We start from the raw sequence: 27,599 nt of genomic DNA on the forward strand, positions 1-27,599 counted from the left end.
GAATGTGCACATTTTAAAAGGCTGAGAAATGTAAGGTGGACCTGTCTCCTGACACCCAGACCAAGCCTCTGGTACAGGCAGCGTGGGGAATAGGGCGCTGTATTCTGCACATCCTACCTGCTCCAGCAGCTGTCGAAGTCGGTGGAGCTGAGACTCCAGCTGTTTGTTGTGATCTTCTAAAATCTGCATCCTCGCCTCCAGCCGACCTTTGTGCTGCCGGAGGAGCTTTGCTTCTGCTATGAGTTCTGAATCCTCAGACGTGTGATGGGGAGATACAACAGAGTCTGGGGGTGAACTGACAGGGAGCCCTCTTTTAAGGTGCTGCTCCTTCAGCTGTTCATATTCCACCTGCAGATTCCTAATGTATAAAAGGAAAAAACCAGAATTAATATTGTGTCCACTGTCTTCTCTCCAAATGCGTGTGTTGCTGTTAGTTGCCGTCAAGTCAATTCTGACTCGTGACGACCTCATGTAAGCAGAGTAGAACAGTGTTCCAGAGGGTTTTCAACGCTGTGACCTTCTGGAAGCAAGTCTACAGGCCTGTATTCCAAGGCACCTCTGGGTGGTTTCAAACTGCCAATCTTTTGGTTAGGAGTAGAGCCCTTAATGGTCTGAGCCACCCAAGAACTCATCCAAGCACAGAAAAACCTGCGAAAGCCAGAACCTGTGTAAGATGGAAACCTGCCAGAGAGGGAAAACTGAAATATTTTCCACGAAAATGAGCCATAGAAAAGTGGTAAGACTGCACCTTGTAAAAGGCAGAAAACTTGCGAGACCTGGAAAAACAAGGCAGTCCTGTTGAGTTCCAGCTCTCACAGGTTTCACTGTATGTCTATGGGATCCAAATTTAGCTCATGCTAGTTATTTCCGCTTAAGTATGAGCATTTACTAACAGTCAGACGTCCAAGCGGGAACAGAATCATAGCTTTAAGCTTTAATAGGCATTATCAGTGAACCCCCAAATGCCACTATAATCTGCAGCCTACACCCCAGCTCATTCATGTTCCCTACAACTCTGACCCCACCACAGTCCTTAGACAGTCATTCCAAAAAGGGAATAGGTAGGGGTCATGTTGAAGTGAATATTAGAGACATTTCATTAAGAAGCTTTTCCAGGAAGACATATTTTATTCTTCCAGGTTTAGCATACCTTTGTTCTTCCTCCAAGTCAGCAATGATCCGCTCCAGTTCTCCTCGTTCTTCCCTTTCTACCGACTTCAGGATCTGCGCAGGGCTCTGAGGCTGGCTCATGGGGGACTCTCCTCCGAGCGTCTGACAGTACTGCTGGATGAGGGCATGCTCATCCTCCCTGGGAACAAAGGAAACACAGAGACTCATGTCTGGACCTCAGGATGTCTCTGGATGTAAAGGAGGTGAAAATAGTAATGATCAGATGATTGCCGGGCTTAGTTTGCCTTATAGTTGAGTGTCTCCATGACGTGCCCTTTAAAATTTTAGGAAGCGATTCATCTATTGTTGTTGTGGTTGTTAGCTGCCATTGAGTCAGCCCCTGGCTCGTGGTGACCCCACCACAATGGAACAAAACGCTGCCCAGTTGCGTGCCATCTCCATGATGGGTTGCAGATTGGACCATTGTGATGGTTCATAGAGTTTTCACTGGCTGATTTTTGGAAGTAGATCTCCAGTCCTTTCTTCCTACTCCATCTTAGGCTAGAAGCTCTGCTGAAACCTGTTCAGCATCATGGCAACACGTAAGCCTGCACTGATGGGTGGTGGCCGAACATGAGATGCCCTGACGGAGAATCGAACCCACATGGAAGGTAAGAATTCTACCACTGAACCACCAGTGCTGTCATATTCATCTGATTGTGTATGTGCATTAAACATAACATAAAGGATAAGAGAAAGTTAATATAAGGATACCACAGGTAAGATCAATAATTAATGCCAAAAGAGGAGATTAAAAGACTATTGATTAATAACAGGCTAATTCCACTATCTTTAACATTTGGTTGAAAGGATCTTTGTAATGCTTTGTAACCCATAGGATGGAGTCTATCATCCATACATTCTTTTATTTAAAAAATAATTCAGCCAAAATAATAGGTATAGACATATAAAATCTATTCAGATATTTTACTTGATATTATCAGCATGTTATTTCTAGGATCAATCCTTGTGCATTAAAACAAGAAACTACGTTCAGTTCACTTGGTTCTACTTTCTTGTCTAAAGAAGTAGACATATCAATGATGTGCTCAAATCTAATAACTGACATTAGCAGAAGCGTAACAAAGTAGACCAAGTCGATAGGTTTATGGGAAGAAAATGCTTATCAGGAGGCCTAGAATTCCTTTTCTTGCTTTACGAGGGAGAACTTGGAGGATGGGGGTCTATCATCCATATATTCTTTTATTTAAATAAGCCAGCACAAATTATATAGTCAGGGATTTATGACTTATAAACATAAAAATGACAGACTTCTTGGCTAATGCTAGCAGGAGAGAGTCCTGCTATGGAATGCTTTCAGCAAAGTGTACCTAGTCTGTTTTGATGGGTTTTGAAAACAGATCTTGAAGCCTATGGATTTACAGGATAGGGCTCCCTGGAAAACATCATATAAGGTATGCAGCTATCAGAGTATAAAATGGAAATCGTCCATGATGAATCAGCTCCTCTTTGTGGAAGGGACGTGACTGCGTAGAACCCTCAGAGACCTTGCCCGTTACACTAGGCTCGGAACACACTCTAATGCAGCAAGAAAGGATCTGGTGAGTGGCACTCACAGTCCTAGACCTCTCTCGCTCATCCCTGCCTTGCAATTACTTGTACCCTTGAACTTATTAGCAACACTTGATACTGAGTTAGATCTCTGATTCTTGTGAGTCTGATTTCAACACCTGACCCTTGTGTTATCACAGTTTACTTTGATAAAGAAGGGGCTTGAAATTGCATCTGAGTTAGCGAATTCTTAGAAAAGGTATATCCTGAGCATTGAGATCAGAGAGACACAATGAAGCAAACGAGGAAAAGTGAGCATTATGCTTGTCAAACAGCCAAAGCGAAGGTTCAAATGAGATACTTGTTGATTTATTTTGTTTCTTTTTATCAATAAAGCTATCTATCTATCTTTTTAATAAAGGTTATAGACTTGGATGAGGTCCCTGGGTGGCACAAACAGTTTGCACTCAGGTACTAACGAAAGGGTGGCAGTTCAAACTCCCAGTGGAGCTGCAAAAGAAAGGCCTGGTGTTCTGCTTCCGTAAAGATTATGACCAGGAAAACCCTATGGAGCAGTTCTATGTCATGAGTTAGAATCAATTTGATAGTAACGGGTTTGGTTTTTGGTTTTGGTACAGACTTGGATGAGATCACAACATTGATACCTAACATCCCCTTCCTGCATCCATCAAATGATTTTAAAAACAAGGGAGGGGCCCTTACAACCCAGTTAGAAACTGGAAATAAGGACCACGGATGGGATACAGATTGAAGTAAGCTAAGGCATCTTATTTTGATTTCCTGTCCTAAAAAAGGAGCTCTAGTGGTGCAGTGGTTAAGCGTTTGGCTGTTAACCAAAAGGTCAGCAGTTCGAATCCACCAGCTGCTCCTTGGAAATCCTATGGGGCAGTTCTACTCTGTCCTATAGGGTCGCTATGAGTCAGAATCGACTCAATGGCTATGGGTTGGTTTGTTTTCCCTAAAAAAGTGCAGCATCAGTGGGAAATAAGTGAAGGAGCCTCTGCAAGGACCCCATGCTTGTTCCTTGGTTTAGAAGGATGACGGCCAGAGAAGGGAATGGGCACTGAGCCCCTACTAAGCAACAGCCTTTGACAGCATATCTAAAAGCTCCTGGTTTCCCATGTAACTAAATCAAGTAGAAAATCAGGCAGGTGTGTGTGTGTATGGGGGTGGGGTGTTATTTTCCTGATAGGTGCTAAATGGCCAAGGCCCCAAACCTGACTGTTTTGGGAAGGGAAGAAGCAGGCTATAAGGCTAATGGGGCAATACTGCTGGGATCCCACTTAGCTACTACGGATCTCCACACTCTATGTCAGTGATGCCTGAAGACACCTCGCCGATTTCACACAGAGAGAGAGGCAATAATGAGAAAGAATAAAAAGTACACATCTCCCATATGGGCAGAACAAACGGACACAGTAAAAGGATATAGTAGATATAAAATAAAGTAATAGCAAAGTTGAAGAGTACAGTGGAACCTTTTTGTACATATTTTCAGGCTAAAAAAGATGAGTAGAAGATTGAGTAACCCCCCCGCCCCCAAATCATAATAACAGAAGAAAAACATTCATAGGTATCCCAGTGAAATTTTTACATTTTAAGGACAGAAAAAGCATCACAAGCAGCCAGCCAAAAATCAAAACAAAATAGTAAACCATTTGCAAAAGGAGAAAAAGGTTTAGCGTCCTACCTCTTCTTAGTATTCAATGTCGAAAGACAATGGAGGAATGTTCAGGGTTCTAACCTAGCCAAGGGGTCATTCATATGTACGGGCAAAGAAAGCTCTTCATTCAGATAGCAAAAGAAAGAGCGAGCCAGCAAGATAATGTAAAGCAGAAAGAATAAAAGGAGATGACAAACTCCGCTGTTACAATAAATATAATGTAAATTGATTCTCATATTGGTTAAAAACAATTAATTATATGCTAGCTTTGAAGAACTTGGAGTCCCTGGGTGGGACAGTTAATGTGCCAGCTGCCAACTTAAAGGCTGGCGGTTCAAGTCCACCCAGAAATAAAGGCCTGGCAATCGACTTCCAAAAAATCAGCTATTGAAAACCCTATAGAGCACAGTTCTATTCTGACGCAAACGGGGTCACCATGAATCAGATCAATGCAATGTGACAACTGGTATAAGCTACCTGGCAGGTCCCTGACCTCCTGTATCACACCACGCCCTTAGAACATCTATGCCAGCACCTGATCTCAGAGATTATACATAATGCTCAATATCAACACCAACTAAAATTCTGTTTTAAAGATTTGGGGACTGATTATTTACAGTGAAACAAATATAGATACAAACCAGTTGAAATTAGAATTGAGAAGAATTTTGTTGTCAACATTTCATAGATCGAATTTGGAAGGAGGAAGTTGATGGGGTTTTAAATATTATTGTTTTTATCATCATTGCCATTATCATTACATTCTTTCATTAAGGTATCTGGAAGGAAATTAAGGCCACATTAACAAAAGTAATAACTGAGAAATCATTTATGTATAACATGCAATTTTAAAGTGTTTCTCACAGATTATTAGGCCTACAAGTTAAATATAAAAATACATACATTCAAGTTCTTAATTATATATAGTTACTATCAAGAGTACTTTTAAAATACAGATAGTACATAAGGTTCCATATTAGGACCATTAAATGTCAAAGGTGTGTCTAGTACTAAAATAGAATAATGGCACAAAAATTTAAGTCTGCACCAACAAAATACCATTAGATGGCATATTATTATACTGTATTTATGTCACACGTAGTAACTACTATCTTGATTACAAAATGAATGCATATCATATGACAAAAGAACTGTGATTCATTCAATGACCTTTTAAAAGTAGGCAAGACATAAATAAAAATAACAATAATTTCTTTCCTTTTAAGGACTGCTCTGCTGTAGGCTTCAGGGTTGCAACCAGCAATGCCGGTGTAAACCACAGCCAGCCTTGCAATCTCATCCTTGCATGTAAAACAGTGCCACACAAGGGCACAGGGCAGATGGAGTGGGACATCCTAATGGCAATGGCCTCCCTCAGGTACTATCCATGAATTCCTGCTCCTGAGATTCCCCAGGACTGTCCTGGGTCGTGTCCCTTCCTGAGGTGTGACTGCTCACAACTCTTCTTTAAAGGTACTCTGTATCCTTAAAATCAATGCCCATGTAAATGATCCAGAGCTGGACTCTCAGGGAAATGGGGAGTATTGAGAATTGGGCCTACGTAGGGAGAGAAGCCATGAGGCTGGGTCATATTCTAGCCTAGGGAAGTAGCAACCCATGACACCTTGACACCTGGAGGTGAACTACTAATTCACCAGCTTCTCTCAAGATAAAAGCTATGGGGGACCAGGGAATTGATTCCATAGACCAATTTGAGGGAAGAAGGAATACGCAAATGCAAAGCTGGACTGCAGGTTCCATAGACACAAATGACTAAAAAGACCTTGGATAACTTAGAGAGAATGACAAGTTCAAGTCTGTCTGGGTCTGAACCCCATCTATGCTGCTTACTGACCATGAGACCGAGGGCAAGCGCCTTAACCTCGAAGGGCCTCCATCTACTTCTCTGTAAAATGATGGTCACAACAGTATCATCTCAAACAGTTTCTGTAAAGATTAAATAAACTAAGATGTAGAAAGTGCTTAGAACAGTTTCTGACTCACGGCGGGCCCTGTATAAAGGTGGAGGTGGTAGCTGTTTCTGTCATCACCACCATTATTATTAATGAGAGAGCTAATAATTTTCTACATGGCTCAGCGCAGAATAACAAAAACCTCAACTCAAGAGGGCCTAGGGATAAAGTGGGGAATTCAAGAAAGAGACACATTCCAACAAGTATTAGAGAAATTTGCTAACTTAACACCATTTTTTGCATATGGTACTTTGAGTTGGTTTTTAATCTTTTCCCAAAAAAAAAAAAAAATTTGCTAATACCTGGATATTGACTGCCTCAAGACACAGACCTGGGAGTAAAGCGGAAGAGCCAAGGCTGCCATGAGCAGCCACCTACCCCTCGTTCACAAGCTACCAGTACTGGTGGGCAGTATTGAAAACTATCATCTAATATATCATGAGGTCCCTGGGTGGCATAAACGGTTTGCTCTCAACTACTAACCTAAAGGTTGGCAGTTCGAACTCTCCCAATGGCACTGCGGAAGAAAGGCACGCTTCTGATCTGCTTCCATAAAGATTAGAACCAAGAAAACCCTATAGAGCACAGTTCTAGTCTGACACATAGGGGGTCAATATGAGTTGGAATCGACTCGACAGCAATGAATTTGTTTTTCTTGGTGTACTGTATCGTGAGATTACACCATGACACCCTACCAATGTGGGAGCTTTAGGAAACTTCTGGGAAATGGGCAGGGTGGTAGAGTGTGCTCCATATTTCCTGCTGCTACAATAAAGTCCAGCAAGAAACAGGTAAGCTTTGATCCATGCTGAAAGCAAAGAAGGAACAGCAGAGGCTTGTTCAGAATGGTGAATGTTTCTCCTTATAGCCTATGATCCAAGATGCAAAATTACTGGATGCGAAACACAGCAGGGGAGCCAAAGAAACAGGGGGAGCTCATTTCCTAACCCTTCCCACACAAATCCTGCAGAGGACCATGAGCCCAAAGGACATAAGAATTATCCTTACCATAAGGCTCTATCCATAGGAAAAAAGGGCAGTAGGTAGGTGAGGAGTAGAAGGAAAGATGAGGATTACAAAGGGTAATGGTTTTTCTTTTTAATATTATAGCACGAGCTGGCAAGAGACAACGAGAAAGTAAAAACCTGAGTGAACACAGTAAACCACCTCTCGGCAGACAGACATGGAATTTTTCCAGTTATTTTGGACTCTGTATTTCCCAGAACACTTACATATCCTTTGCCAGACTGAATCAACACCCTTCCCCTCATAGTAGTACATGTGTATTATCTAAACGTGATGGTGATAAAGTAGGCTGACGTGAGTTCAGTTCTTTGAAAGAAAAATGTGATAGAATGCAAGGTTGGCGTGGTTAATTCAACCTAACACTGAAGGTTTAAATACAAATGTGACTAGAGAAGTGAACACCACTTTTCAAGAGAGGAAGAGGGAGGGAGAGGGAGAAAGGGGGGCAGGGAGAGAGAGAGAGGAGAAAAGGAAGAGAGGGGGAGAGAGATTGATTTTTGGGGGGAGTTTGTAGGGAGACCAATGGCCCTTCTCTAAGAAATTAAACAGCTCCTTACAAATGTGAACCTCAAAACCTCTGCAGGGTCTTGTATGATTGTCAGAGTCAACTGGATGGGCTCTGTCATAGGCTGGTTTCTTTTTCCCAGGAAACTTGAGGGTAAAGGTGGTGGCCTGAGGAAGGAAGAAAAGCCACCAACGTAACTCTGCAGCCTGACTTTTGTGCAAGGAACAGCCTTGAAAATTTGGGGGTAGTTAGAAAAATGTGTTTCCACCTCCTTGAGGTATCACTATACCCATCAATATAACATACAACTGATGTGTGTCCATGGGGAGTGTGTGCACGCGCACGTGTATGCATGCAACTTCCCCCTGTAACTAGTTTGGCAGACCTAAGAGTTAGGAGGGGAATCTTCTACTGCTACACAGGCTCTGACGGCACTCAGACTTGGCAGTCTTGCAAACATGATGTACACCTTTGTAGACCTGGGAGTACCCAAGGCCACCACCAACTGTCCTGCTGGAGCTCAGCGGCATTAAACACCCAGCCTAGTACTGGGGATGAATTCTGGGTGAGACCTCTGGGTAGGAAATGGTTCTTCTAAGTGAAACGTGAGCATTCCTAGAGTATAAAAAGAAAACTTCCTCAGACAGGCAGGACTCAAGAGTGAAAATATCTACCCAAAAGGGCAGATTCTGCTGTGATACGTTAAATATCTTGGGTGCTTTACACATAAAACCATATTTCCCAAACTTTACTAACCTTCAAGCCACCCTTCTAGATGATGACATATCTATATACCATCTGTAGTATTACTTATCAAATGTTTTTAATTGACTTTAAATTCGGACACTCTAATTTTTACTTCCACATTAGTCTGTCAGTTTGTCATACTGTGGTGGCTTGTGTGATGCTATAAGCTATGCCACTAGTATTTCAAATACCAGTAGGGTCACCCATGGTAGGTTTCATTGGAGCTTCCAGACTAAGACAGACTGAGAAGAGAGACCTGGCATTCTACTTCTGAAGTGACTGGCCAGTGGAAATATTATGGATAATGGCATAACATTGTCAGATACAGTGCCAGAAGATGAGACTCTCAGGTTGGAAGGCACTCAGAATACAACTGGGGAAGAGCTACCTCCTCAAAGTAGAGTCAAACTTTATGACATGGATGGAGTAAAACTTGGGGACCTTCATTTGCTGATGTGGCATGACTTAAATTGAGAAGAAACAGCTGCAAACATTCATTATTAATCAGAAAGTGGAATGTATGAAGTACGAAACAAGGAAAACTGGAAGCTGTCAAAAATGAAATGGAATGCATAAAGATCAATACCCTAGGCATTAGTGAGCTGAAACGGACTGGTACTGGCCATTTTGAATCAAACAATCACATGGTCTACTATGCCAGGAATGACAAATTGAAAAAGAATGGCATCTCATTCATCATCAAAAAGAACATTCCAAGATCTATCCTGAAGCACAATGCTGTCAGTGATAGGATAATACTCAGACACCTATAAGAAAGACCAGTTAATATGACTATTATTCAAATTTACACACCAACCACTAAGGCCAAAGATGAAGAAATTGAAGATTTTTAACAATTTCTGCAGTCTGAAATTGATCAGATACGCGATCAAGATGCATTGATAATTACTGGTAACTGGAATGCAAAAGTCGGAAACAAAGAAGAAGGACCGGTAGTTGGAAAACATGGCCTTGGTGATAGAAATGATGTTGGAGATCACATGAAAGAATTTTGCAAGACCAATGACTTCTTCATTGTAAATATCTTTTCTCAACAACATAAATGGCGACTATACCCATGGACCTCGCCTGATGGAATACACAGGAATCAAATCAACTACATCTGTGGAAAGATACGATGGAGAAACTCAGTATCATCAAATGTTTTTAATTGACTTTAAAACAAGCCCAGGGGCTGACTGTAGAACAGACCATCAATTGCTCTTATGCAAGTTCAAGTTGAAGCTGAAGAAAATAAATTAAAACAAGTCCATGACAGCCAAAGTATGACCTTGAGTATATCCCATGTGAATAAAGAGACTATCCCAAGAATAAATTTCGTGCATCAAACGCTAATGACTGAAGACCAGGCAAGTTACAGGATAACATCAAGGACATCATACATAAAGAAAGCAAAAGGTCATTAAAAATACAGAAAAGAAAAAAGAAAAAAAAAAAGACCAAAATGGATGCCAGAAAAGACTGACTTACTCTTGAATGTAGAGTAGCTAAAGGATAGGAAGAAATGATCACGTAAAGAGCTGAAGAGAAGATTTCAAAGGGTGGCTCGACAAGACAAAGTAATGTATTATAATGAAATGTGCAAAGAAAGACTTAGAGTTAGAAAAGCAAAAGCAAAGAATACTTGGTATTTCTCAATCTGAAAGAACAGAAGAAAAAAGTCAAGCCTCGTGTTGCAATTTTGAAGGATTCTATGACAAAAAATTGAACGATGCAAGAAACATCAAAAGAAGATGAAAGGAATACAGAGTCACTGTACCAAAAAGAACTGGTCAGTATTCAACCATTTTAGGAGGTAGCATATGATCAAGAACTGAAGGTACTGAAGGAAGAAGTCCATGCTGCACTGAAGCCACTGGTGAAAAACAAGTCTCCAGGAACTGACTGAATACCAACTGAGGTGTTTCAACAAAAGGATGCAATGCTGGAAGAGCACACTCATCTATGCCAAGAAAACTGGAAGACTGCTACCTGGCCAACTGACTGGAAGAGATCCATATATGTGCCCATTCTAAAGAAAGGTGATCCAACTGAATGTGGAAATTATTGAACAATATCATTAATATCGCATGCAAGTAAAATTATGCTGAAGATAATTTAAAAAACGGCTGCAGGAGTACATTGACACAGAACTGCTGGAAATTCAAGCCAGATTAAGAAGAGGATGTGGAACCAGGGATATCATTGCTGATGTCAGATGGATCTTGGCTGGCAGCAGAGAATACCAGGAAGATGTTTACCTGTGTTTTTTGACTATGCAAAGGCATTCGACTGTGTGTATCATAACACATTATGGATAATGTTGCAAAGAACAGAAATTCCAGATCACTTACTTCTGATCATGTGGAACCTGTACATAGACCAAGAGGCAGTTGTTCGAACAAAACAAGGGGATAATGCATGGTTTAAAATCAAGAAAGGTGTGTGTCAGAGTTATATCCTTTTACCACACTTATTCAATCTGTATGCTGAACACATAATCTGAGAAGCTAGACTATATGAAGAAGAATGCAGCATCAGGATTGGAGGCAAACTCATTAATAACCTGTGATATGCAGATGACACAACCCTACTCGCTGAAAGTGAAGAGGACTTGAAGCACTTACTGATGAAGATCAAAGATCACAGCCTTCAGTATGGAATACACCTCAATACAAAGAAAACAAAATTCCTCACAACTGGGTCAATAAGCAACATCATGATAAAAGGAGAAAATATTGAGGTTGTCAAGAATTTCATTTTACTTCAATCAACGCCCATGAAGCAGCAGTTAAGAAATCAAATGATGTACTGCATTGGGCAAATCTGCAAAAGATATCCTTAAAGTGCTAAAAAACAAAGATGTCACCTTGAAGACTAAGGTGCGCCTGACCTAAGCCGTGGTATTTTCAACAACCTTATGTGTCTGTGAAAGCAGGACAATGAATAAGGAAGACCGAAGAAGAACTGATGCATTTGGATTATGATATTGGAGAAAAATACTGAATATATACCATGGATGACCAGAAGAACGAACAAATCTGTTTTGGAAGGAGTACAGCCAGAGTGCTCCTTAGAAATGAAGATGACAAGACTCTGTCTCACATACTTTGGACACTTTATCAGGAGGGACTAGTCCCTGGAGAAGGACATCAAGCTTGGTAAAGTAGAGGGTCAGTGAAAAAAAGGAAGAACCTCAGTGAGATGGACAGACACAGTGGCTGCAACAATAGGCTCAAACAAAGATAGTGAGGATGACAGAGGACTAGACAGGGTTTCATTCTATTGTATATAGGGTCACTATGAGTTGGAACCTCAACAGCACTTAACAACAACAAAAACAATTTTTACTTGTTTCATTCTAATCAATAATATCCATAAAACCACTGGTTTGATGTGTATGTTATATATTTTTCTAATACATATGAAACTAAATATATAATTATTAAAAATAAAAAATAATTTATGTTGCACTTGGAAACCCTGGTGGTGTAGTGGTTAAAAGCTACAGCTGCTAACCAAAAGGTCAGCAGTTCGAATCCACCAGGCGCTCCTTGGAAATCCTATGGAGCAGTTCTACTCTGTCCTATAGGGTCGCTATGAGTCGGAATCAACTCGATAGCAACAGGTTTGGGTTTTTGGGGGGATTATGTTGCACTTATAATAATCTCATATATCACTACTTTGGAAGAGTCGACTCCGACTCATGGCAAACCCACGTTGTCAGAGGAGAACTGTGCTCCACAGAGTTTTCAATAGTTGACTTTTTGGAAGTAGATCACCAGGACTTTCTTCTCAGGTGTCACTGGGTGGACTTGAACCACCAACCTTTTGGTTAGCTGTTAGGTGCGTTAACTGTTTACACCACCCAGGGATTCCAAAATCTGCCTTAGGTGATACAATAATATACTTTTTTTTTTTTTGCAAATAGTTTAAAATATTTTCTCTCTTTAATTTTCTACCACTCTCAAGGGAGTCTACTATGCCCACACATCTAACTGTATTGGTATGTGGGGGTAAGGGAGGAATACGCCATATGGGAGATGCAGTCAGCTCTATACTGCTCTGTTCTTCAAGAAGGTGCTTATAGAGGTGATGGCATCCATTTGAGGGGAAAGTGGCCCATGTGTCCAGGCTGCCACCATTGACGCAGCGGCAAAGTGAAGAAGGACCCACAGCAGAGGAGGGAGGGACACCTACGTCGGGAATCTGTTGTCACAGAGGCAATTTGGGAATGAGCAATATGCAACCAATGGCGTCTTCCTAAATATACTAAAGAAGGATGACCTGAAGTCGGAGGAAAGATGGTACTCGGCTATACAAGTAAGACGCCCTCGCCCCTCAACTAGCTAAACAATAGATTCTCCCTTGGATAAGTTAAAAAACAGTTGTTTCACTTGGCTGAAAAGAAAAGGAAAGAGAAAAAGATGGACACATAATGTAAAGCTATTACCAAGTCAGAAGAAGACAGTCATGAGAAACTGTTGAAACCGTATGGTGATACTGAAGTATTTACTTTAGCAACATGCCTTCACTGACTGAAATGGAAATGTTTAAATAAATAAATATGATACATTTCAGGGAGAAAAAGTGAGCATTCCAAGTCAACAGTCTATCTTTGTCCTTCAGCTAATTATTTACTAATTTCTTGAGGACGGCTATAGAAAACTTATGGTTCAGAGAATATGAACTGATTTTTAGGCCCAGGGGTGTGTGTCAATGATTCAGACTCCTTGTCAGCACTCTCACCGGGATGGCAGAATCACTGCATGATAACGTGAAAAGAACCCCAGCGCGCTCAGTAACTCAAACTGTGGAAGAGCAAAGAACCTCCCAAAACAAGGTTTATAAACATGTTCGTTGAGAAAATATTAATGTAGTAGCCACTGGAAACCAATTTCTCTTTAATGGCTTATACAGTTCAGTTTTCATGTATGAATTCTACTTGGGTTCTGTGTCTAAATTTGCAATATGATCAAAAGAAACAGGTATAAATTGGTAAGAATAAAGAAACTGTTACTACAATACCTCCTTGCTCTGTGCCTTCACAGCAACCTGCTCCTTTTGTTATTTCTCATTTTAGGAAATGGGATAATACTAATCACATATTTGCCCCAGACATTACATTAATATTTTTAATATTCTTTGTTGTTATTATTGTTGTTGTTAGGTGCCACTGAGTTGATTTCAACTCATAGTGACTTTATGTGACAGAGTAGAACTGCCTCCACAGGGTTTCCTAGGCTGTAATCTTTGCAGCAACAGATCACCAGGTCTTTCTACCAAGGAGCTGCTGGAGGCTGTGAAGCATCAACCTTTCAGTTAGCAGCCCAGTACTTGATCGTGCCACCAGGGTTCCTTTTAATCATTCCTAACTACTCCCTTTTCCCTTATTCTGTCCACACCTAATCACCAAGTGCTGTTGATTTTTACCTGTAAAATAGGTCTTGAATCTGTCCGCTTCACTCTGTCCCCAGTGCTCCTTTCCAAAGAGATGCTACAAACTTGTCTCACCAGGATTATGGCAACTGCATCCTTAATGGTCTCTGGACTCCAGTCTTGAAATACTCCCAGTATGCTCCACATTCCAAAACAGCTCAAGTGGCCTTTCCAAGAACAACTATGACCTTCATTCTTCCTCCTCAAAATCTACCAAGGGCCCCTACTACTATTAAGATAACGTTTCACCTCCTTGACAGGAGTCTGTGGTCTGACCCCTGTTTACCTCTACAGCTGTATCCCTTGGCACTCCTCATCTCCTGTTTCATGACCCAGCTCCATTTTAGTTCCATTTAAACTGCTCTGGATCTGTTGGTTGGATGTTTTATTAGTTTCCTATTGCCTCTGTAACAAATTGCCACAAAAGGAGTGCCTTAAAACAATAGAAAGCTATTATCTTATAGTTCTGGAAGTCAGAAGTTCTAAAAGCAAGGCGTCAACAGGGCTGCATACTTTCTGGAAGCTCTAGGGAAGAATCCGTTTCCTTGCCTTTTTTAGCTCCTAGAGGCCACCTACATTCCTCTATCTTCAAAGCCAGCAGCGTAGCATCTGCAAATCTCTCTCTTTGATCTCTGCTCCCATCATCACATCTCCTGCTCTGACTCTGATCCTCCTGCCTCCCTCTCACAAGGATCTCTGTGATTACATTGGGCCCACCCAGATAATCCAAGATAATCTCTCCATCTCAAGATCATTAATCACATCTGAAAAGTCCCTTCTGCCATGAAAGTTAACATATTCACAGTTTTCAGGGATTAGGATGTGAACATCTTTGTGGTGGCGGGGGGGTCATTATTCTTTCTACCATAGATGTCCTGACCCTGTTTCTTCCCCTATAGGGGCACTCATCCATGTCCCCTATAGCCTATAAGATTCATGAGGACAACATCTACACCTCGAGACCTATCACAGTACTGGGTGCATGGCAGTGGTGAGCTGGTAAATGTTTAACCACATGCTCTCCCCCACCAAAAAAAAACAAACACCCTGATTAATAGTAATTGCTGATTTCTGTGGTTTAATTTCTCTCATCATGGCCAAGAAAATAACTTCACTGAATGTGAAGAGAAGGAAAACTCAAATATTTTCCACTAATAGAGAGTGACAGAAAAGTGGCTAGACTATACCCTGTCAAAGGCAGCAAACTTGCGAGACCAGGAAAAGTAAGGTAGTACTGTTGAGTTCTGGCTCTCACATGTTTCACTGTATTAAAGTGTATTTATCTATTAATTATCTGATTATTTTTTATTTTCTTAGACATTAGAACTAAATTTGAATGTAAATAGTGTTTATTCTAATTTGAAGATAGGACATACTGTATTTCAGGCTTACTTTTACTTTTTTCACAGGATACGATAAACACATTTTAAAGAGGTAGGATTATGGTTTTAATATTTATTTTTTCATTTCATTTTATAATTTGGCTATTGTTAACCTAGGTGGAAATTATGTTGATTTAGGAGATATTCAAGACATTCAACTACTTTACATGAAATATATAGTAACAGGTTAAATATGAAAAAGTATTACGAATACTCTACTATCTTGATTTGAGAACTGATCCACTCTCATAGTACATGAATAATGATGTTCATATCACTATGTATTATTTTAAAGTATTAACATGCTAATCCTTGAAATTTAAAATTGAAAAATTTCCAGAGAACGTTTATAAGTTTAATGATAAAACAATTTAAAAAAAAAAATTGAAAGAGACATTCTAGGTTAGAGAGCTTAAGGTATTTCAACTTGGTTCTCTCCATGGTCTGTCTTAGAACACCCAAGTACTATTTTCTAGAACTTTCCTGGATGCCTTATAGCTTCCCACTGAATCCAAACCACAAGGAACCTGTATGAATCAAGTAAACTTGATACTATTAAAGTCTTTTAGACATCATTCAAGATCAAAACTATTAATTTCATGGCAAAAAAAATAAAAAGGAAAAGTTCTAAAATCAAGTTGACATACAACAGTGGCATAATCAGAGATAAGATATTTGACTAGAAAGCTTTTAAAAAAGTATTCTAAAGTCAATGAGGCTTTTCGAGTTGTTAATAAAATAAAACATTGGTAGGTGAGTTAACACTTTTCAATACAGGGCAGGAGTGTATGCCCAAGCATACGTGGGTCATATGTTGGTAAATGCAGGGATTACAGAGAAAAAGTAAGCAGAGGAGAGAATTTTACAGAAAGGGTATGCATTCTATATAATTACATGTATTAAATAAACAAGAAATATCAGATAAAAGGAATGAGTATATATACTTGCTGTTATAAATAAAACAACCTGATTTTACTAAGGCAGGTTAGTTGGCAAATGTAGGATTTTTTCATTAACTCATATGAAACCAAATAAATAAACATATCTAATTTACATTATCATGGCTTGGAAGCATATAATCTATGTGGACATTTTTGGAACCACACTTATCAATTTTGATTGGGATCAAAATTCAGAGCCATAATCAATGAAGATTATTTCCGACAGCCATAAATGTCAGCACTAGCTTTCCCAGGCAGTGCTAATTTCATGATTTACTTACACACTTCCTGTGGTAGAGCTACTATCAGTGAGGAAAGATCCATTGGTCCTTTCCATCTGGGCCAGACTGAAAAATGAAAATAAAGAGGTTAGATAACATGGCCACCTAAGGGCATGATCAATCGGGAGCACATCCTCAGTCTTTCTTAAATTGTCATAATTCTGACAAGCCACAGAAAGGCCCAAATCTCCTGACAAGATTTTAAAATTAAGACAACATCTAATTTTGAGTTACATTTCTATCACCACTGTCTTTTTGTAGGCGTTTGTCTTACACCCATGTTGTCATGACTCTTGACCTAGCCTCCTAATTGATCTCCCAGGCCTAAGCTCCCCTTCACACTGCTGACCCCAGTCTCTGTTTTCCACTAAAGCAAGAGTTAATTTCTCACGCAAGTCTGATTACGTTCCTCTCAGGCTTAAAGACCTTCCATGGCTCCCCTTTGCCTAAGGACGGGATCCAACTTGTTAGCATGTAGATTCTTCATTATCTGGCTCCAGCCTTCCTCCCTTCTCTCCTTCTTCGCTCCTTTATCCTTTGCTACGTGCAGTTCCTTAACAAGCCATGTTCTTTCCCAGTTCAATGCACTTGAAAATGTTTTTCCAACAGCCCAAGCCTGCCTTTCCCCAGAAATTCTGCTGGGTACAGATCCACTTCAAATGTTACTATTGTGATGATGCTTGCACTAACCTTTTTAGGCATGGCTAGGCACTATATACATAATATCTAGCTTACTACTATACACCCCAGATGCCTAGTACGTAATTCTTTAACTGAGAGTTTGTGCCCATCATCAGGACAGGCTTCTATTTTATATTGTTTGGGGAGTCTAAAATAAACCCCTATAAAAAAGTAATAGCATAAATTTAATTACATGTTGTAATTCATATGCACACCATCAACTGAGAATACTTTCAAACCCTACTTTCATTCACTGAAACTGGGTTACATTATCTAAATCTTGTTTGTATAGTGTTTGGCTTCTCGTGAGCTCGATAATCACATCCCATTGAGATTTACTCTTCATAAAATATATAGCAGGTGTTTGTTAAAGTGCAAATCACGACAAGAGAAGATGAGAGCTCAGATTCCAAATACAACGGAGTCACCACTCCTACAAAATGACATTTCTTCTATCAAGGTATTTTGATGGTATAAGATTAATGCAGAAAAAGATGCACCCTGGCTGGCAGTGCAGTGGAGGGTTGCTCCCCGAGTTCCTTACCGGGTGGCGTACTGCTCTATTCTTGAATGAGTATCATCATGAAACAGCTGAGGAGACTGAGAGGGGCTGGAAAGGAAAAACAAAGCAACAGTTTTATGCTCGTATGTTGGCAGATGTTACTGTTAGAAATGTTAGCTTATTAAATACTGAATTTGCCATGCAAACAAATCACTAGGATTGTTACCCAGGATGCAGAGCTGTTATTTTAGAATGAGAGTTTAGTAATCACCCTCAGGCTAATCACAAAGATAGAACATTTGTGGGGCTGTGTATACTCACTCGTAGTGCTCTGGCCACATACTGATGAGAGTGATAGGACTGCAGAGAAGGGAAACAAAAGTCACAGAACAAACACTTTAGAGCCAGTTAAGACAAAAGCAGTCCGGAGCGGGGCTCTCCATTGGCTTCCACTCATATGATTGGCGCCGTGAGGTCCACCAGGGAGAAATCAAAAGTAACAAGTCATGGTTTAATCTAGAAAAGATACTGTGTAGTCAAGGTTCTGCAGGGGCCTTTTCACAGGCATTACAGGATGCAGACACATCTTTCAACAGTCTTACTAAAAAAAAGAAACAAAGTGCTCTAAAATAGCTTGACATTGTACAATAATTTTTAACATTCCATACTATACTGAGGGGAGACGCAATCATAATTTTTGCCTTCCTATAGAGGAAATCGAGTCAAAGAGACAACAAAAATTAAATACCAAAGATCGCATTACATATTGATGGCAGAACTAAAATAAGATTGAAATTGTCTGAGTCTTTGTTCAATTTTAAATCCAAAAATTGAAACTGTGCTCTACAGAAACCCACATATACACAAAGTATCTCAGTCTCACAAGACTGTGAGTATTGTCTCTACAGGTATATTTAACAAATGATGCAATCCGACACTCCCTACACTCCACCAAACATTTCAGCTCATCAATAAACTGAAACCAACTTCTCTAGATTACAATACTCTTTCTTCATGCAAAATGGTATATATTTGCAAAATGGTATATATAGGAGTCCAATGCATGAAACTGATAAACCCAAAACTTGTTCTGCCAGAATCAAGTGGGCCTGGAGCCTGATCATTTAGTTATCACTCTAGTCCTAGAGCACCTCCCAGCCTCACGCACTGCCAAGGGCTCCATGAAAGACAGTCTGAAACAAATGATCTGATGTAAAAGGCTAGTTCAAACTCTAACCATTTTTTTTTTTTTTTGAGGGAGGTACTGGTGTTATGCAGAAATTGCAAAGTACAAAGAAAATTAGCTCTCTATTTAAATAAATAAATACAGCCTCCTGCAAAAGCTCATGCTGATTGAAACAAAGAGGCAAGTTTAAATTATTCCAGACCTACTTGATTCTCCTATTTCTACTATACACACATACACTTAAGAAAAAGTTAATGATCTCTATTATTGCCTGCTGTGAAGCCCAAGTTGATCCCTGCTTGGCAAAAACTAAAAAGAGATGAAGAGCATCTTCTTTGGGATGAAAAACTAGAGACTCTTGGGTTCTACTTTCAAAAACAGGCATGTATCCACTCTCCGCATGCCAGAAATCTATACAGTAAGCTGACTTAATTATCCATGTATAAGGAGTCCCAGGGTGGTGAAAACGGTTAAAACACTTGGTAGCTAACCAAAAGGTTGGAGGTTCAAGTCCACCCAGAGGCACACTGGAAGAAAAGCCTGGTGATCTACTTCTAAAAAATCAGCCATTGAAAACTCTATGGAGCACAGTTCCACTCTAACATACACGGGTCACCATGAGTCAGAATCGCCTCGATAGCAACTGGTTATCCATGTATAAAGCAGATACCACATAACAATGAAATAACATAGCATTGTTCAACAGTCTTTCTTTCTGCATCACTACTTTCCATTAACTCTGGAATATGCATGTCAAATGTCAGGTGAATGATTTGCTATACACTTTCTAAAAATAGTAACTGTTCAAGAGACTATTTCTAAAATTCAAGTGAAATACAACACTTTCTGTGAGCTTTAAACAGAAGGGAAAAAATGTGTATATTTGATCTTAATAGGACTTGGAAAAGCTTTTTGAAACTGCTTGACTGGTTCTTGTGAAGTTAATTCTGTGAGCACAGAAGTGATTCATTGAACTAAGATAAGAATGGCAGGGGAAGAAAGCTGAACTGAAGAGTTTCTCAAAAGAAGCTTTTTTATACTTTTATAAAATTTCTAAGAAAAGAAATAAAGATAAAAAGATCAAATTTTAGGCCTCATTGACATCAGAGTTATTTTGATTTGTAGGAAAAAAACACATGTTAAGTAATAAGCTTTCTTACTTAATTCTGGAAGGGGGAAAAAAAACAGGCAATACCCTCACTGAATAGCTAGAAGCTAAGATTAAAGGGAAGAAAATAAGACCAATCTGTGTGTTAGCCCAGACTTAATAATGCAGCGTATCCTTGCTTTCCCCAGTAGAGGTTCAATAGAATGCTTCGCTTAATCACACCAGATTCACTAATAAGCAATGAGTCAGACTTCACTCAATATATTTAATATTATATAGAATATAACCCAGCCTTTTTTAAAGGGACTTGATGACCCTCTTAGTGTCGTAAGTTCTCAGTAGACTGGCCCTCATGTTTCTGGTCTTTTGCCTTCCTGAATCTGTTTACCCCAGAGCACAGTAAGTCAGATCCCAGCGGTCTCCTGTTTATAAACCTTCTATGGCTCCCCACTGCTCTCAGGAAAAATTCCAAATGCCTTTTCCTGGCTTACGAGGCCCTTTGTTATCTTGACTCCACTATTCTCTCCAATACCACTTCTTGCAGCCATTCTCAGCTTTCCACCCCCACTCCCGCAACTATCTAACTCCAGGCTTTTGAAATGCTTCCCTTGCTTGGAATCTCTCCCTCTCCTCCTCCTCCATCAAACACTCAACACTTGGCCCTATTAATCTTTCAGGTGTAACTTAGCTGTTCCTGTCTCCCAGCCCAGCATTCTCTCCGTCACATTTACACCTACTATCAGCTGGTTCTTGCTAGAGTAAGAACTTAAAAAAATCATGAAAAAATCATCTATTCCACCTTAACCAGTATCAGGGAAAGGTTGTTTATTTTACTTCTTTAAATCTTTAGGGAAACCAATCTGTCTTCTTAGCCAATAACAATCTATCACAACTCTCAAATTACTTTTGCTACTTTTTTGGCCAGTTTCTCAGGGTTATTGTCAATGCTACACTCTTTAATCAAGTCCTACTCATTTATTTTGATTTAAAAGAAAATCGTTCATAAACCGTTATAAAATTAATTGAATACACCTTAGCATGGGTTTGTTTACCTCTTTTTAGTAATAGCTCACTTTTCTCTTTCACCCTCCCTGTCCCATCCATGCATGCATGTGTAATTACTGGACAGAGGATAAGATATCACAATTTGCAAGGATGGAAGAGGAAAAAGCAAAAGAAATTTCCAATCAGCTTCATAAATAACTTCAATACATTTACCGCTTCACTGATTTTTCTCCAATGTTCTCCTCCCACAGATAGGAGAATAAATGAAATCAAATTCTTTACTACCCACTCACATAAATTGTTATACCAGGAGATTAAGTGGCCCTGTACTAGAAAGAGCTCAGCAGAAAAATGAACTATACCAAGTCCAAACAGCTCGTTCTAGGATTAAAAAAAAGAAGAAAACCTGCCTATAGGATCCAATAGCTCACAAATCTTTTAAAATAAGGGTCTTTGTGGCATCTGGTTTAATCTCATACTCCTTCCTTTCTTTCTTTTGTTTTCTTTTTACTGAAAATGCTGGTAAATTCATGTTAGATGAGGTGAGACACTTTCAGAGTTACACCCCAAAATCACAGCACAAATCATGTGAAATTCTTTTCCGTTAATCTTTACTTCAACAGAGTCACTCAGAATAGAATGGTTGGTTGATGCCAATGATTATTTTGCCATTGAAAGGCAAACTATTAAAAATGTCCAAAATGAGTATAAAAGATCTATCTGCACGATTTATATGAAGGATGTAGACATTTGGGCCACAACATGGCAAGGGTTCATCAAAACAGTAAAAGGTACATTACTCAGTTCAGAACTATTAAATTATCCTGTGAATTAAAGTATCATGTGATAATTTTATGCTTCAGGCAGTTAGCTACTCCAAAGGTTAATTATATCTGATACTAAGAAAAGTAAAATTTTGTCTTTATCATAAAGTGTTCAGCACAGTTAAACTATTTATTAAATACTAAAAACAAATACAAATGTGTCATTCATTATGACCCTTTGAAGTAAAGAGGACAAAAATATACCCAGAGCAAAGAAAGGACCAAAAATCTACCTTTCTTTAGGGATTTTAAGAAATTGAATCGCTCTCTTTAAACTGAAATAGATTCAATAAAATCCGTTCTAAAGAATGCTATGGAAAAAAAAGACTAGGAAGGCAAACGTCTCATTTTTATACAGCTTGTTATCAAGCATAGTTACGAAAAAGCATGAATTTTTTCTTATGCTTTACAAGTGTATGTGTTTATATGGATCTACTTGTATATACATCTGCGTATTTCTTTCTATATGCATATATATGACCTCACCTATAGAGGATAAAGATATCTGTTATGCTTTGTCTGTGGTCAGTCTACTTCTTAGCAGCTCCACAAATAAAAGAGATGCATTTGCACATAAATCTAGCAAAGCCCCAGGTCTACACAGCTTTATATTGGGGGGGAGGGGAGGGGATCAGACCAAATAGTTTATTGTTCTGTTTTGACATCTCCGAGACTCTGACAGTCATAATTCACTGGAATGTTACTGTTCTCTGATTATTTATCTGTTATAAACAAAATAAAGTGACCTATGAATTTTAAAGGTTAAACAAAACCTGACTTCACAACAATTGCACTGGACACAATTTATCTATTTCTTACTCCAATATTCTCTACTGTCTAAAGTAGAAAACTTCATACTTCACACCTTGGAACTTCTCTTCTATAGCATTTGAGAGAATATCTTTCCTCTCTAACTAGAATTTCTTTATGCTACATGACCAGGCATTCTGGTGGTAATAAGCAATAAAAGTTCAACTTCCCTAAGATTCAAGCACAAGAAAATTACCTTGGTAGGAACATTTATACTGACATTTTAAAAACTGATTCAAAGATTTAAAATCATATCTATTTTGACTCTGGCAGTTCTACTCTGTCCTATAGGGTTGCTATGACTCGGATTGACTAGACGGCAATGGGTTCAGTTTTTGGATTTATACAATTGCTCTGTAATTTAAAATAATTTTCTTATATTTCTTCTGGTTTGTTCTTAAAATTCTTTTTCTTTCATTCTAACTCAAATTATATACTTTTAAGGAATCACCTACTTCATGAATATTTAAAGCTATCTTAAATTGCTGTCTGAATCTTCAACGGAAAAAAAGAGATCAGAAATGCCATGTGAAATTGTGATAAGATTTTGACATAAATATATATATGTGCAACAAATAGCTCAGCATTATGAATAAATTTATATTAAAAAGTTGCAAAAAAGAGGTACAAAACATACTACAAGAAATAGTTAAACACACCCAAAAGGGAGAAAATGGAAAAGAAATAAAAAAATGAAAAGGCATATTAATTCCACAATTTTTTAAAATAATTTTTAAAAGGAACAGGGATGACCAAGATAAATACATACATTAAAGTTTAGTAACACATACAAGGTTAAACCTGAAATTTTGGCTGTAACATTGTCAAAAGCAAATAGTAAAAATTCATGTTGTGAAGACTGATTCCAACTTTATTTTTACCTCTTTTAAAATGAAAGCCTTTACCAAAACACAAATCTTTTTGGTATTAAACAATTTTCCTTGGGTCAATAACATAACAAAAAAAAGCTGGTATCAGATGTAAGTATTCACAGAAGATTTAGTATTAAAATCAAACTTACGTCTCTAAGTTGTCACCTTCAAGAACTGTCTGAACTGGTAGGTAGCCAAGCCGGGGGTGTTTGGCAAAGTATTTCTTTGACCTGAACTTGTTCTTCAACACCTTTGTGAAGTCTCGTACATCTTCCCCAGATGTTGTCTACAATGTTGAAAAAAATTACGCTTGTTTCATTAAAATAGAAGGAGATAACCACTTATAATCAAATCAGAGCAGATATAAATGGATATCATTAAATGCCAAATATTTTGGTAGTTTTATTTCTTTGGAGGATAACATGCAATATCATAAAAACACACTGCTGGACCAGTAGAGACTAAAGGAGCCACCAAGACTATTGCCCTAAGATACTCTTGAACTTGGCACTGAAGCCACTCCTGGAGGTCACCTTTCAGCCAAATAACAGACTGGCTTATAAAAGAAACAATATCATCCATGAAGAATGAGTCCCTTAAACACTCAACTGTATGAGACCAAATGGTCAACATTTACCCAAAAGCAAAGATGAGAAGGCAAGGAGGGGAAGGGAAGCTAGACCAATGGAAACAGAACAAACAGAATGGAAATAATGACAATGCTGACATATTATAAAAATTGTAACAATGTCAGGAAACAATCTGTATAAAAATTGTTAAATGGAAACCTAACTTGCTGTGTAAGCTTTCACCTAAAATACAATAAAATATTTTAAAAATTAGTATAAGGATAAATAAATTGTGGTTTACTCATATACTGAAACATACAGCATTAAAGAAGTACAAACTAAAGCTACATACAATAATATGGATGAATCTTACAAACACATGTTGAATGAAAGAATTAAAGCACAAAAGAATACAAAGAAAATTTACCTATAAATGATCAAATTAAACTATAAAAATGCATATACTAAACTATGAAACCAAAACTAGTTGCCACTGAGTTAACTGCAACTAATGGGGACCCCATGTGTGTCAGAGAACTGGGCTCCATAGGGTTTTTAACAGTGGATTTTTCAAAACTATAGATTGCCAGGCTTTTCTTCCTATGTGACTGTTACAACAAATTATTGAACCCAGCAGAGAAAGACAGTGCCATGAGGGGGATGGCTGGTGTCAGAAATAGTGGAGAAACTGCGATATATTTGACCTCTGCCTCATGTGAACCAGCTTTGTGCTGATGCTTATACTCAGTTATTTAGTCAACACTGTACATTTTCTGTATATATGTAATGTTAAAACAAACAAACAAAACACCAAAAAATACAATTACATGCCCACCAGACTAGTAAATATTAAAAAATCTGACCATATCAAGTGTTGCTCAGAAAGTGGAAAAACGGAATTCTCACACGTTATTAGTGAGAGGGTGTTATGGATTGAATTGTGTCCTCTAAAAATATGTGTTGTAAATCCTAACCCATATGGTTATAATCTCACTTGGGAAAGGGTTTTCCTTGTTAAGTTAATGAGGCAGTATTAGTGTATCCTGTGTCTTAAGTCAATCTCCTTCTGAGGTATAAAAGAACAAGATTAAGCAAGTGGAGAAGGAAGCAGAGATGGGGGAAAAGAGATGGCATGTCAACGAAATACAACAAGGAGCCAAAGAATAGAAGCTGAAAAGAGGCAAAGACCTTCTCCCAGAGCCAACAGCATGACAAAGCCTTCCCTAAAGCTCCAGCCCTGAATTCATACTTCTAGCCTCCTAAGATGTGAGAAAATAAACTTGTTTGATAAATAAACAAACAACAAAAAAAACCCACACACATTGCCATCAGGACTCAGCATTAAATATATTCAGCAATTACTTCATGATTTTTTTATTTTCTGTTGAAAATAAACCAAAACTAGCTCATTTCCCAATGTTTTAAAAATCAGGCCAAACAATAAAATTAGTTTTGGCAATGTTATTGGCTGGTTCCTGTCACTTAAAAATTTGCAACATGCTATTAAAAATCTAGTGATGACGAAGCACTCCGGATATTGTAATGTCTTAACTAACGTGAATAAATCAGGATTAGCCATATATAGCCTATAGTGGTTCCACACCAGCCAGTATGTATATATTCCAGTATGGAAAAGCAGGAAGCAGTAAGTGAAAGAGCAGGACCACACTAGACTATTTTGTGAGGAACACTGTCCACTTCTTTGTCCTTTCCTAATCATACAGCCATACAATTACTTAACCTGGACTCAATTTTTAATATGAGGGATTGGTGACTCAGTGGTAGAGTTCTTGCTTTTTATGCAGGAGACCTGGGTTTGATGGCCAGCCAATGCATGTCATATGCAGCCATCACCCTTTTGTCAGTAGAGACTTGTGTGTTGCTATGATGTTGAACAGGTTTCAGCGAAGCTTCCAAACTAAGATGGATTAGGAAGAAAGTAAGGAAGGCCTAGCGATCTTCTTCCAAAAACCAGCCACTGAAAACTCTATGGAACACAATAGTCTAACCTGCTATTGTTGTGCGTGGGGTTGCCATGAGTCGGTAGCCGACTCCATGACAGGTAACCACCACAACAAAAACAAATTTTTAATAGTGACATAAAATGTTAGTTTCCTTAAGAATTTCAAGATCATTGGGTTAAATAACCACCTAGTGTAAAACAGGATGAAATCTACCCGACCCCCACTTCCTCATGTCACCTCATGAACTCTTCTCTACACCTGTTTTCTACTCTCTATCACTAATTTGAGTTTCTATTTGTGATCTATAGACACCAACTTTGGTCCTTCTGAAGATGTATTCAAGTATTTACATTATCTGGGTAGAACTGAATTAAGATCTTGATCCTCTGACTTCTAGTGGGCCGCCTAGTCTACAATTAGATAGACCTCACTCATATCTCTTTGCAAAAAAGTGAAAAGAGATCTTTTCTATAGTAACCTAAGCTGAGTGTGCTAAGTACATTTGCCTACCCGCTGCCTGCTCCCTGAACCCCCTCCATGTTTTCCTTCTTTGACAAGTATACTCAGGACTCATGCAATCTTGTTTTACAAACAAAAGCTTAAGAGAATATAATTATTTTTGAAAACCACTAAATTCTGAGTCAACCCTTATATAGCTTTGCTACTTTCTGTCTGCTACCATTGTACCTAAATATGTCTGCTTCTAGCAAACAGTTAAGGGAGCTTCTGAATCTCTAGGCCTGCAGGGCAGAAAGGAGACATGAATAAGTCCAAGCTACTTATGAATTCTAAAATTCATTGATTTTCACTTAATTAAAAAAAAAGTTCATCAAGGACAGCCCCCGTGTTATTACCAAATCTTTTCTTGAATAATTGAGAATAGAGTATATCATGACCTGCAGTGATATGGATATGGGCTCCACCAAATGGAAAGCAGAGGTACAGCAAACAAGCTACTATTGGAAAGAAAAAGAACGCAACACTCTACGGAGGAAAAAGGGTTGCTATGCGAGATGATGGTTTGGGAGTTCTTTCCAGGAAGATCTTTCCAGGAAGAGGAGAAGAAACAAGCAGAATATAGTTGGAAGTAAAGACGGACATTTTTAAAGAAGTCATACCTGGGACTGAGAAGAAAGCCAAAAAAATACATCACCTATTGCAAAGGATATACGGACCTTTTGCAATGAGTGTCACAACTGCAGAAAATCATCTAAATAGACATGTTAACTCTGAATGTCTTGGTAATGAGTGAAAAGGGAAGAAGCTTTTCATGATAGATATGTAAAAAGAAGGCCTCCATGTACACTTAAGTATTTATGATCTGTCTTAGTCATCTAGTGCTGCTACAACAGAAATACCACAAGTGGATGGTTTTAACGAAGAGAAGTTTATTTCCTCACAGTCAAAGTAGGCTAAAA

At 38.7% G+C, this 27,599-nt stretch overlaps 1 protein-coding gene across 12 annotated transcripts in view; it reads right to left on the reverse strand.

Moving 5' to 3' along the window:
* Positions 1 to 27,599, reverse strand: part of UTRN (utrophin) — a 627,344-nt gene that overhangs the window by 15,787 nt on the left and 583,958 nt on the right. For 11 of the 12 annotated variants that reach the window (XM_023729352.1, XM_023729345.1, XM_004368852.2 and 8 more), the window contains 6 exons: positions 23,798 to 23,934; positions 18,165 to 18,203; positions 17,886 to 17,951; positions 16,661 to 16,726; positions 1,151 to 1,309; positions 118 to 358 (listed from right to left, as the gene is read on the reverse strand). In XM_023729352.1, coding sequence (XP_023585120.1) covers positions 118 to 358; positions 1,151 to 1,309; positions 16,661 to 16,726; positions 17,886 to 17,951; positions 18,165 to 18,203; positions 23,798 to 23,934 — 708 coding nt within the window. The remainder of the gene's footprint in view (positions 1 to 117; positions 359 to 1,150; positions 1,310 to 16,660; positions 16,727 to 17,885; positions 17,952 to 18,164; positions 18,204 to 23,797; positions 23,935 to 27,599) is intronic. The other variant, XM_023729357.1, reaches the window with a different exon arrangement.

The sequence above is a fragment of the Trichechus manatus genome, unplaced genomic scaffold, assembly GCF_000243295.1.
Source record: "Trichechus manatus latirostris isolate Lorelei unplaced genomic scaffold, TriManLat1.0 scaffold00002, whole genome shotgun sequence".
In the NCBI taxonomy this organism is placed as follows: domain Eukaryota; kingdom Metazoa; phylum Chordata; class Mammalia; order Sirenia; family Trichechidae; genus Trichechus; species Trichechus manatus.